Genomic DNA, 12,491 nt, shown 5'->3' on the forward strand with positions numbered 1-12,491 from the left:
CAGTAGTGTGATTTTCTATGACAGGAAGGGGAAAGTTGAATGAAAACACTTTCTGTTTATCCAGTTGGTTCCTAGTACAGAGCTGCTGACAGAGACACCCTAATACACACACGTTAAAACAAAAGCAATCTCACACATCCTTACATTACACACATATTATTATTACATTATACACACAAAAAGAGCTGCAACTGTTTCCAAGTTATTGGTTTGTTTTTGCATCATATTTTAGTTGAATTTTAGATATGTATTATTTTAATTCAGTGAGAAATCTGTGACAGAACTACAGTGTAAATTTGATCCAGACACACACACACACACACACACACACACGTTGACAGGCACATGATTGTGTTTAAATGATTAAACAAGTGTTCAACCCCACAGATGCCCCAGTTTAAGTGTGTGTGTGTGTCTGGGGCTGTGTGTGTATAGATGAGAAATTGTGGCATATAAAATATTAAAATTGCATTTATACATAATGCAGCACTAACCAGACAGACACACCAGAATTCTCTCTCTCTCACACACACAGAATTACTGTACGAAAAACTGTTTTGGTCTGTGTAACTTTATTTGAGCAAATTATATGTATACTGTAAAAAACAAACAAACCAAAAAGTGTTATCTCTATGACAACAGCTGGACAATACTGATAAAGGTAGTTCCTTTTACCTCTGTAAATGATTATCATAAACTCATTCAACCAAATAAGTTTTTATTTTCAGGAAACACCACAATGTCCATAGAAGGAAATTAATATTTTCATATGCACATTATGAAAACAAATCTGACAGAAAATGCAAAAGCACTGAGAGGGACGAGGAGAATAGGTGACAGCAGCAGCATCTATCATATGATTTGTTGTCTACAGTAACATATGCAAACTAACTAATCATATCCACTTTCTCCTATAGACAAAAACAACAGAGAACGTGACGCAAAAACCTCTCATTTTTTTATTCATATGGCAGTCAAGTTCTACATTCTAACACTAAATATCTCCTTCTCTCTTTTCCCCAGACCTCTTTTCCACCCATTCTTCTGTTGTGTCAAAGGCACCAACTGCCCAAGGACTGCCAAACTATTCACAAGATAAGTGTGTGTGTGTGTGTGTGTGTGTGCGCGCACGCGTATAAGCCTCTGTAAATAGCATGACTCTGTCCTCTCGTAACATCAACTGCAGTCACATCTATTTGATTCTGTGTCTGAAGTGTGGTCAATCCAGGCCGCGTCAAACAATTTGCTCTAGAATGTTGACCTTTAAATATCAAATGTTGATACGTTTTGATAATTCATCAGTAGTTTATGATAAATAAGTGTAGCCATGTGATTATGGCAAACCGTTATGAGACAAAATGTGTGAAAATCAACATTAAGCCCTCATGGCATGACTGTAAAATCACATCCTAGCAGGTGTAAAGAGTTATGGAGCGAGTTGCTCATGGAATCATGCCTTCAGGTGTGTGTACGCATGTATTTTGTATGTGTATTTGTGTGCATGTTTATAAGTGCAAACATTTAACCCTCATTAATTTATCATCAAACCTGCTTATGAATTCCTGAACTTCTAGGTCTGTCAATACACTTATTCGCTTTGGATGGATATAATAAATGTAACAAAAATTAAACGTGGTTATTGAGTATTATTAAGTTTGTACAAATGTTATACAGCACAAGGGGTAGATGGACCCTTTAGTAATGTTAGTACTGCACTCTGCCGAGGTCACCTAGAAACGTGCTTTAAGACCAAATGAAAGTCTGTTTTTTATTTGGTTCCTTCTTTTTAAATGTTTTTATATAATAATAATAATAATAATAATAATAAAAAAACTGATTATGACAGGTGCCCATATTCATCATCATATTCATCATCATCATCATCTCCCATTTCCTCTTCATCATTTACAACATCACCATCTTCATCGTCTGAGAGCAGTGAGTCGCCACTGCCAAAATCTCCGGAAGACTCCGCGGCTGAAAGGAAAAACAGAAACTCTTTTGATCTCTTGGAACTTGAGCTCTGAAAATGAACACATATCATTGCTGTTTTTGAGATTATTTTAATTATTTTATTCAGCAAGGATGCATTTAATTAATCAAAAGTGACAATAAAGACATTTATAATTTCAAATAAATGCTGTTCTTTTGACCTTTCTGTTCTTCTAAGAATCCTGAAGAAAAATGTATCACGGTTTCCACAGAAATCTTAAGCAGCACAACTGTTTTCAACATCGATAATAATAGGAAATGTTTCTTGAGCAGCAAATAAGGATATTATAATGATTTCTGAAGGATCATGTGACACTGAAGACTGGAGTGATGATGCTGAAAATCCAGCTTTGCCATCACAGGAAAAAATACATTATTTTAAATAGTATTATTACTGTTTTTAATGTATTTTTCATCAAATAAATGCAACCATGGTGAGCATCAGAGGCTTCTTTCAAACCATTCAAAAATCTTACCAACCCCAAACTTTTAAACGGTAGTGTAGTAATAATGTCAAATGTTTTAATATTAATTTAACATGTCAAATGTTTTAAGAATATTAATTTAACCAATCAAAATAATCTAAGAATATGCCATTTTCAGTTTCATGAGGTAATATGCAAAACCGCAAACAGCTACATTTGTAGTCATTCACAGTTCACTTTTTTTGTGTGTGTGTGTGCATAATTGATGTCGGATAACTTTTTTTCTTCAGCATCTCACGCCATGAACAACGTAAGGAATAATTGACGACGGGCCGTTGAATTATTAGAAAAATAATGCAACGGCTCGTAATGCGGTTACGACGCGAAGCGGAGTTTATAGTTTTCTAATTTAATAGTTTGCTAATTCCAAAATGTAATTTTAGATCTAGTAATGGAGGTTTGAGCCACTGATAGCAGACTAATGCAGTTATTAATGCAGTTATTAAAGAGAGAGGGGGGGGGGAGAGATTGCAATAATGAGACAGAAAAGCATGTGTGTCAATATTATTTATTTATTTATTAATTCATTCGTTTTAATTCATTCGTTAATTATTTTCTTTCTATTATTGACAGTAGGCTAGCCAAATAAATTAAACACAAAGCCCTTTTAACAAGTAGGCCTATCATTATTATTTATTTGTCATATTATCTGCAATAATAACGAAGTAATACGAATAACCCTATCAATTTATTTATAAATAACTGCACGTTTCCATTGATTGTGAAGTTAGACATCGAAAATGGCAGATCAAGCGACGTTCGTCAACCAATCAGATTCAAGCATTCAACAGCCCCGTAGCATACACGTTTTTAAGACACCGTGTCAAGTTAAAGTCTTGAAACCAAGGACTCGCGTTTCATCTAGTGTAATTGTTATTGAACACAATAACTAATAGTATGATTATTTTCACAAATACTTGCTATAGTTTGATCATCAGAATACTTATATGCATTGTAAATTCCAGATTGGATTTTTTTTTTTTTTTTTTTAAATGATCTATTTTGTCAACTGATTGTTTTCTAATGTATTAGCTAATTAACTAGCCCCTCCAGTTGGAAGGACTAAAATGCGAAATGTAAAATGATTGGTTATCGTATCAGCCAAGAATTCTGTGCAGTTCATTGCATCCCTATATTTTACATATTAAACAGATTGCTTATTTGACTTTTTTCTCATTACTCGATAATGAATCTAAAGATGTGAGGTTGCGTATGATGAGCCCCTCTTACCACAGTCAGCAGGCCCGTGGGTATGAGACCCCGCCACCTCGTTTCCATAGCGGTCGACACACCAGCACTGACCACTGCTACCATGACACTGGTGAGGCCTATAGAAGCCATTCTCGTCACAGGAGGGGATGTATGGACCTACACAAACAACACACACACACACACACATTAGCATCAGTCCTAATGTCAGGAAACATTACATCACAGACAAGATTATACACAGCCACAGAGAGTGTCTCACGGCCACACTCACACAGATAGGCAGATGATATATTCAATGTCAGAGAACATAACTGTCACCTCCCTCCGAGAGCTTGCTCTCTCTCTTAGTCTCTCGCTCACATTCATGTCTTTTCAACTTCACAGCTTCTTGCTACAGAATCACCACAGTCAAGCTTTTTTTTTTTGTCTTTCTCTCTTTTTTTTGTCTTTTTATAATTCAGTGCCGGAAGCCATAGAGCCGTCACTGTGCGTTCCACTCAGGGGAGAAACAGCAGTTAAAAATATCCTTTTTTTCATGTCCAATTTCCCCTCATCTCATTCCCCTGCTCAAATTAAACACGCGACCTTCAGAGAGAGGGAAAGAAACTCTGAGTGATTTCTAGCTTTAATAGAATTAATGTTGGCTTGCCTCTTGCTGTTTGGCACCCTGGTTTTACTGTAACTGTGTTCAGGTTGTGATGACATTGAGATGAATGTTAAATGCTAGTGCTTTATATATGAACATGGTGTAAAATGCTGAGGAAAAAAGTTAAAAAGATTTGACACTATGGAACACAAGTCTGTGATTCTAGAATAGATTTTAGTATGTAATATTAATGCACTTTGTGTTTCAATAAGGTATGTCAGACAGTCTGTCTATTAAGGTTTAAATGACAATGATGTAATTTTTTATTAAGTATCATGTAATGCATCATGGAATCATTTAGCCACTATTCAGTTTGAATCGGTTCAAAACGTATGATGAAAAATTACTTTTAAAAAGTATGCTGTAGACAATTGTAACTAAATTTATTAGGTCAGTGTTTTTTTTTCCATTGTATCATAAAAAATAAAAAAAAGAATTTACAACATAAGATTGATGCATTAATCTAGCTAATATAGATGATGAAATTACCGATGAAATTCTTACTCCAACTTCCATTTATTCAGCCAATTGAAAATGGTTATCAGTCAAGGCTTGTAATCAAGGCCAAAATACTGGTCTGTCACTAAACATGATTCAGCATTACAAACATGAACCCCTTTTTTCTGTGTTTGCGAAATTACATATATATAAATGTAACACACAAAACGAGAGATTGGACTCACCCAGTAATTTCTTCCCAGCTTGTTGTTTGTGGATGACGGTGATCTCTGATTGGCAGGGAGTTTCTGAAACGCATTGATTTTAGATCAGAAGTGAGAAAAAAAACACTACCATTGTGCTTAATACACTTTACAGTAAGGTTGTATATGGTAGGATAAGTATTTGTAACAATTTATTTAATGTAAATTTAAAAAACAATTAACCATTAAAACATTTAGCTAATGGATTATACATAAATATAAGCAATAGTATTATATTAACATTTATATTTAAGATTAAATTAAATTTCATAAAAGATAGTGTTATTTCAGAACAAATAATCTAATTTCAACATATGCAACCTTAACATAACATTACCTATATGCTCTGGAATACTTAATTCTCATTGGTAAATTATGACTGGTGAAATATTTTTGTATAGTGACCTCTAAACTATATTTGAGAATTGTCCATGAAAACATACGGGTTCTACTTTCATGTCTTCTTTGTGTCAAGGTCCTGATCTCCCTTTCAGGGTTTATTATGCCTTACGTAACTGTTCCATAACTTTCTCTCAGGCAGTGTGCTTGTGCAAGTTCTTAATGGTACAGTATGTGAATAAGTCTTTTGGTTTTGGCTGAGAGAAAGTACTCTTATCTAGAAATTGAAAGCATGTGGGAAAAGTTTGTTTACAATAAGTTTACTGTACCTTGATATCTCTGAAAGCAAGAACACCACTCCTGGCTGGAAACGAGCCTGTCTCTGTCTGGGTCACATGACCTGAGGAAGGCTTTAGTGCACACATCACTCTTCTCTGAGCTCAAGCTGGACATTTCTGATTGGTCAAGCTGAAGGTCAAAGTTTGTGTCCAGTCTGGAGAACATCCAGCCCAGAGAGTCCTTACAGAGGGGCACCTTACTCATGTCCACCTCTAAACAGACAGATAGAGAGGTTGTAGAAAGGTGTTTTATAGTCATTTTTTCATTGTCACTGTTATTAGGTTAGCAGTCATGTTAGAAGTTTTGATGTGTGTGTGTGTGTGTGTGTGTGTGTGTGTGTGTGTGTGTGTGTACTCACTCCTCTCTGGCTTCTGGAACTTATATTTCTTGCTGGGATTGCCACTCTCATGAAGAACTGTGATCCACTCTCGTAATCTGCTAACCACTTCAGTCATCTCTGCATTACCACACTCTACAAAACAAATAAATACAGAACACTCATAAATGAAACAGCTTCAGTTGAGCACAACAGTAGTATTTAAGAAAAATCTCATAAATTGTATTCAAAGAAATTTGAGGTTAAACGATGATGTGCTTTTGTAGCAGTCAAACTTCAGTGTGATTTTATTTTTAAATGACTGTTCAGTTGCCTAATTTTCTGTGAAATCAATCAATCAATCAATCATTTATTTATAAAGCACGTTTGAGACACAACCGAAGTTGACCAAAGTGCTTTACAAGGAAATAAAGAAACACAAAAATAAAACCAATATACATACATAAATACCAGACAAGCCAAAAAGCACTTAATAGAATAAAAGAGAAATCCAGGAAGACAAACTATAGTGTTAAGCCAAGGTGAATAAATAAGTCTTAAGTTGAGATTTAAAAGCACAGATAGAAGGGGCATGCCTAATAGAAGGAGGAAGGCTGTTCCACAGTTTCGGCCCAGCAGCGGCAAAAGCGCGATCACCTTCTTTCCTACAGTACATTTAGATAGAGAGACATTAAAATAGGTGTTATGTGGTCATACTTTCGCTTCTAGTTTAGCGGCTGCGTTTTGAACCAACTGCAGACGAGAGATGGAAGCCTGAGAAGTGCCATAATACAGAGAATTACAGTAATCAAGCCTAGATGTAACAAATGCATGAATAGCTGTTTCCAAATTACTCCTTGATAAAATGGGCTTCACTTTACTAAGAAGGCGAAGTTGGTAAAAGCATGACTTGACAACAGCTGGAGTCAAATAGGAAGCCCAGATTCCTGGCACACTTTTGAGTTATATGGGGTGAGAAAGCCAATATCAAAATCAAAAACACAGTTTTCCTTGGGGCTGAAAATAATAAACTCAGATTTGTTTTCATTTAAGTTTAAAAAATTGCTAACAATGCAACTGGTTGTTGAAGCCACATATGTTAATTTTACTCCTCCCTAACTGGCAATTTCCTGCGAAAGACTAAACTAACAATAATCATAAAGAAAACTCCACCAATCAGAGTACTTGCTGTTAGACCAGGTGAAATTGACCTCCCAAAAAGCTTTAGAGACGGATTTAAATTTGATCACTCAAATCACTTCAGGAGGTGATTTGAGATGCATTCCACATGAAAACCGGACAAGTGTAAATGCATCTGGTTGTTGAAGCCACATGTGTTAATTTTACTCCTCCCTAACTGGTAAAAAAATTAAATAAACATGTGAGCGCGTTACACTGTGTCTACACCAGACGTGTGCGGGGCGATGCGATACAACAAAAGCAAATAGAATCCAATATAATCAGCTTTCTACATCCGCTGTCTACACTGGATGCGGCGCAATGCGACACGACAAATCACTGACAGCAAATGAATGCCCCATTTTATTTCAGAAGTACTGCTACGTTTGTTCACCCAAAAATTTCAATTCTGTCATCATTTACTCTGTCACCCCAAACCCATAAAACTTTCGTTCATCTTCGGAACACAAATTAAGATATTTTGAATGAAATCTGAAATATTTCTGTCCCTCCATTAAAATAGTCCACACAACTACCACTTTGGCGCTTCAAGAAGTTCATAAAAAGATTGTAAAAATCCATATGAATTTATATGATGCTTTATATGATGAACAGATAATTTGCATACTTCATGGCATGAGTAGAATTTAAGCACATATTCGTGTACATCTTTTGGCTTTGAATCAAAGGATTCAAATGTGACTTATCTACAAGCTTGTTGATTTGATTCAAGGCTTAGAACTCTATTGATGACATGGAATGTTTGTAATGTCTGATAAATTGGCAAATGTCCTGCCATTGAGATGAAAATGGAATCACAATCAACCAGTCAAGTTTGGAAGCATATATATGGAGTTTGCCTAGCACAATCACTAATTTTTGAACATGGAGGAATGTCACAACCGCAGCAGCAGTACTGTATAAATACATTTGTATTTATACAGAACATTTCTTAGTGTAGAAATGTGTTACATGTAAACTGAAAATGACCAGTTGCTTGACATGCAAGTGCAATATTGGAGAATGTGTGGTGGTGGTGGGAAAACATAATAGAGTATGTAAAAATGAACAACTGAATTGTCAGTTTACATGCAACACATTTCTACAATAATAAATGTACTGTGTACATACAAATGTTTTTCTTTTTTGTGTACTACAGTATTGACTTTTCCCAGTAAAATTTTACCTACTGTTGAAATATACAGTATATCTAAAAAGCTCAGTGTGATACATAAAATAATTCAGCTATAGACAAAACTGAAAAAAAAACCTCTTCTATAGTATAGAAAGGCATTGGCCAATTTAATGCCACAATAACTAGGTTTTGAAGCATGAATTTAAATGTTTTGTGTGAGTTACTACATTTTGCAGACATGCAATAGAATGTTCCATATGTTCCAGCATACAGTTGTGACAATTACACAAGTCTGATGAGAAACTGTAAAGTATACACGTTTAGATTTACATATCACAGGTAAACTTGATTAGTGTTTTCTTTAAGAATAGATACAATTTTCAAATTCATTGCTGGTTATTAAAGCTCATAAATGAACTGGAGAAAGACCCAACAGCTCTCTCATCTTTGTGCCCTTAAGGAAGGTACTTAAGTCCAGTTAACCCTCAAGGTGAGGAGAACAATCCCTGCTATTACTGTCCTGTAGCCAGTACATACTGTCTGGTGATACTGCAGGCTATAAAACACAATATATTGGATAACATCAGCAATATTGTGCCTGCTGGTGAGATTTGTACTTATCCAATTTATAAATAATTTCCAATTTACTTGACTGTATTTTCTGCATCCAATGTATTTTGCTTTGATGTGTTTATTAGATTTAATAGTCTGTGTATATTGTTTGGAGATGGTTTGGGGCATTTGATAAATCAAGTTTTGTTTTAAGTAATTAATGAGCGTAACTGATTGAATTCTTGTAGCTAATGCATCAGAAATCTGTGTTGATTGTTCATAAGATGCAGTACTGGAAGGAAGGAATGGCTTGGGCTTTGCATTCAGAAGCAGTTGCCAGGGGTTTTATTCACGTTCTCTAATTTTGGATGAAATGTTTCTAGAATTCCACAGAGACACACATCGGCCTGTTATGTTTCCTCTGACATTTTGCATAGATGTGTATACAAGATGTGTCGCTTTTTTTGCTTGTTTAATTCGCTGTGGATAATTATGTCTGGGACAAATAGTAGGGATGTAACGGTATACAAAAATGATGAGTCAGAACGTCCTTTTTCAAAGTCACAGTTCGGTATGTTTTTGGTACAACGAGGGGAAAAAGTACAATTTGCATGTAAATGAAAAAAAAAAAGAAGATATTTTAGGCTAGACAGAATTATTATGCTCACATTCTATTGGGCTCCATCTGTCCGAAGTTTAACAGAGACTCGCTTGCTGTCAGGACGAGCCTTTATGCAAAAAGGAAATACTTGCATGACTTTCTAGCATTTATCGATAGGGACGTAACCGTAAGTTGGCGCTTAATATAATGCACGTCTCAAGTTTAGTATTACTTGGATCATGTACTTTTCCTACAGCAACTCACTCTGTGTCCTCTATTATTTTTCAGATGCATTTACAACAACAAAGTATACCTACATTAACGGTATTGTTCCATTCTACTGTATATCAGTTACGTTCCACACACAGAGAAGTTCCAAACATGTAGTGGTTAAAACAACACATGCATGCCAAACCACAATACCCATACCAAAAGTGTGCAGTATGAGTTTGAGTATGTGTGAAAAACAATCAATGCTTATTTTTTAAATACATCACTATTGCTAAAAAAACAAGATTACAATTAAAATCTCAACCCTAGTGGACACACAATTAACATGAGAAAAGATTAAAGCAAGGAGCCTTAATCTGTAGGCTGTTTACAGTTGCCTAGCAATATGTTGTAAAAAGCACATTAGTGTTCGATCCCTGCTGAGGGCAATCACACAGGGTCATCTAATGAGATTGTTAAAGACTAACCTGCTAATAAAAGTCATATTTCAGCAAATATGGCCAAACAAAGACTAGTATGAAGGAGACCATAGTAATCATAGTAAATATAGATAATGGCTTCAGTGACCAGTTTGTCTGTGAAGTAATTGAAAAAGAATGGAGTATAAATAAATAAATCTGAAAAAGAAAAAATGTTTTATCGTACAATATATAGCGCTATTCTCAGCGCTCAAAGTGCTTTACATGGAAGATGGGAATCTCCTCAACCACCACCAATGTGCAGCATCCACCTGGAAGCCATAGTGCGCCAGAACGCTAACCACACACAAGCTTAATGGTCAAATAAGTACAGCTACTGCTGAAGCCAGACATGGAAGCAATTCCATTTTGATAAACAAAAAGCACTGATCCCTAAAACCACACGTACAAATCTTTACTGTTGAAATTTAGACACGTTTTAACATTTTAATTGTTCTTTAACAGCTACTATGCAAACCAAGTATCAGAGAAATTTAGCTCTACACACGCCTCTCAAATGTGTCAAATTACACTACTGTTCAAGAGTTTGGGATTGTTTTTTTGTTTGTTTTGTGCTTTAAGAGACGTCTTATGCCCACCAAGGCTGAATTTTTTAAATACAGTAGAACATCTCTGTTATGACTGTAACCCTGGTTCCCTTTCAGTTCGGTCACGTTCGACGTAGTCGGACGTACCGTACTGATTGGGATCGCTTTCAGAGACCAATCTACTTAAGAGTGTAATAAAACGAGCCAAAGCACATTGGCATGCGATAATTGCATCAACTGCTCTGCCTCACCCCATATGGCATCACCCCATACCCTTGTTTATTCAACCCCATGATAGATGAATAGCTAGACACTAAAAGGCAAAATACACAGCCTATGACAGAACAGTATGCATGCTTTGCTCGAATTTTTACCATTGCTCTGGTTACACTGTTGTCGCTTGCAAAAACCAAATGGCGGCACCATGGGTGGAAACCTGCAGATTAAGGGGCGGTAATATTATAATAAAATCCCCTTCCTGCGTCAGAAGGGGAGTGAAATCTGATCGGCTTATTTTTTGACATGCTTGCAGAGAAAGGCTTACCAAAACAAAGTTACTTGGTTGTCACTTTTCACGTTTTCTGGGTTGGTAGATGCACCGGTGACCCGATTAAAGCATTAATGATTAAAGATTAATGTCCCCTTTAAAATAACGTAGAACAACTATTTTTTTCAGGATAGATACTTTTATGAACAGAAATTTCAAAAGAACAGCATTTATTTGAAATAGAAATCTTGTTACTTTTGGTCAGTTTAATGTGTCTTTGCTGAATAAAAGCATTCATTTCTTGCTGACCCCAAACTTTTGAATGATAGTGTAAAAAGGAAGAGGAAAAACAACAACATTCATACTTCTCACCCGTTCAAAAAAAATATTGTGACTTCAGTGTCATGATCTTAAGTTTAGTTTGCATTGATCTGAGCTGTGAGTTATCATTGACAATCTTTTGATGGCGAAGGTGATTGAATTTTCTCTATGGCCTGAAGCAGAGCAGCTGAAGACAGGACTTGTGTTCATTGGGATAATGATGAAAGCAAACATTACCGTGCTGTCTCTTCTCACACGTACACGCATAAACACACTGACAGAAACAATCTGGAACAGCAAACATTTAATAAGATCCTAAGGGATTCAGCTTTGAGAATCTTCACAAAATAAGACTAGTTTGGTGTATTGAAATCTCTTTTTGCTGCTCTCCTTGCAGCTGAAAACAAGCCAAGTACCCAGCCTAGAGGGTACACATACCTTTCCACAGCTGCAGAGATGAAATATTGGTTTTATATATAGAATAATTTGGTTAATCTAGTAATGACATGAGATATTTATCATTACCATTTAAGAGGGCTTAAGGGAGATAAACACATGCATAATCGCATACTGCCATACTATTCTTACTATGTAGTATGCACTGTATATTGTGTGCAGTGTACAAATTGTAAGTATAGAATACATGGATGACCTACTAAATTAGCTAAAATATGCAGTATACAACAAATATGGAATACTGTATACTGTTTCTAGTGTGACAAAATTATGCACCAGAAGTAATATCAGCTGTGATTTTGTAATCTCTCCTACGCGAGGAGAAATAATAATTTTTATTATTCATCAGACTGGTAAGACTGGCAAGAATTTTTTTTACAGATCATTGAATTTTCAAGCTGATACCTTGACACCACTCGCAGAAATAAGCATTCAACGTAATGAGATCATGTGACCATAATTTAGCAAATGGGTCAATGACAATGTCCGGATC

General features: G+C 35.7%; 1 protein-coding gene across 2 annotated transcripts in view; it reads right to left on the bottom strand.

Moving 5' to 3' along the window:
- Positions 1-701: 701 nt before the first annotated feature.
- Positions 702-12,491, bottom strand: part of spock3 (SPARC (osteonectin), cwcv and kazal like domains proteoglycan 3) — a gene marked incomplete at its 5' end in the record, with an annotated part of 29,475 nt that continues 17,685 nt past the window's right edge. For both annotated transcript variants that reach the window (XM_084095409.1, XM_084095408.1), the window contains 5 exons: positions 702-1,977; positions 3,708-3,845; positions 5,019-5,081; positions 5,705-5,926; positions 6,073-6,186. In XM_084095409.1, coding sequence (XP_083951535.1) covers positions 1,838-1,977; positions 3,708-3,845; positions 5,019-5,081; positions 5,705-5,926; positions 6,073-6,186 — 677 coding nt within the window. In that variant the 3' untranslated portion in view covers positions 702-1,837. The remainder of the gene's footprint in view (positions 1,978-3,707; positions 3,846-5,018; positions 5,082-5,704; positions 5,927-6,072; positions 6,187-12,491) is intronic.

The sequence above is a fragment of the Abramis brama genome (assembly GCF_963993115.1).
Source record: "Abramis brama genome assembly, chromosome: 2".
NCBI lineage: Eukaryota > Metazoa > Chordata > Actinopteri > Cypriniformes > Leuciscidae > Abramis > Abramis brama.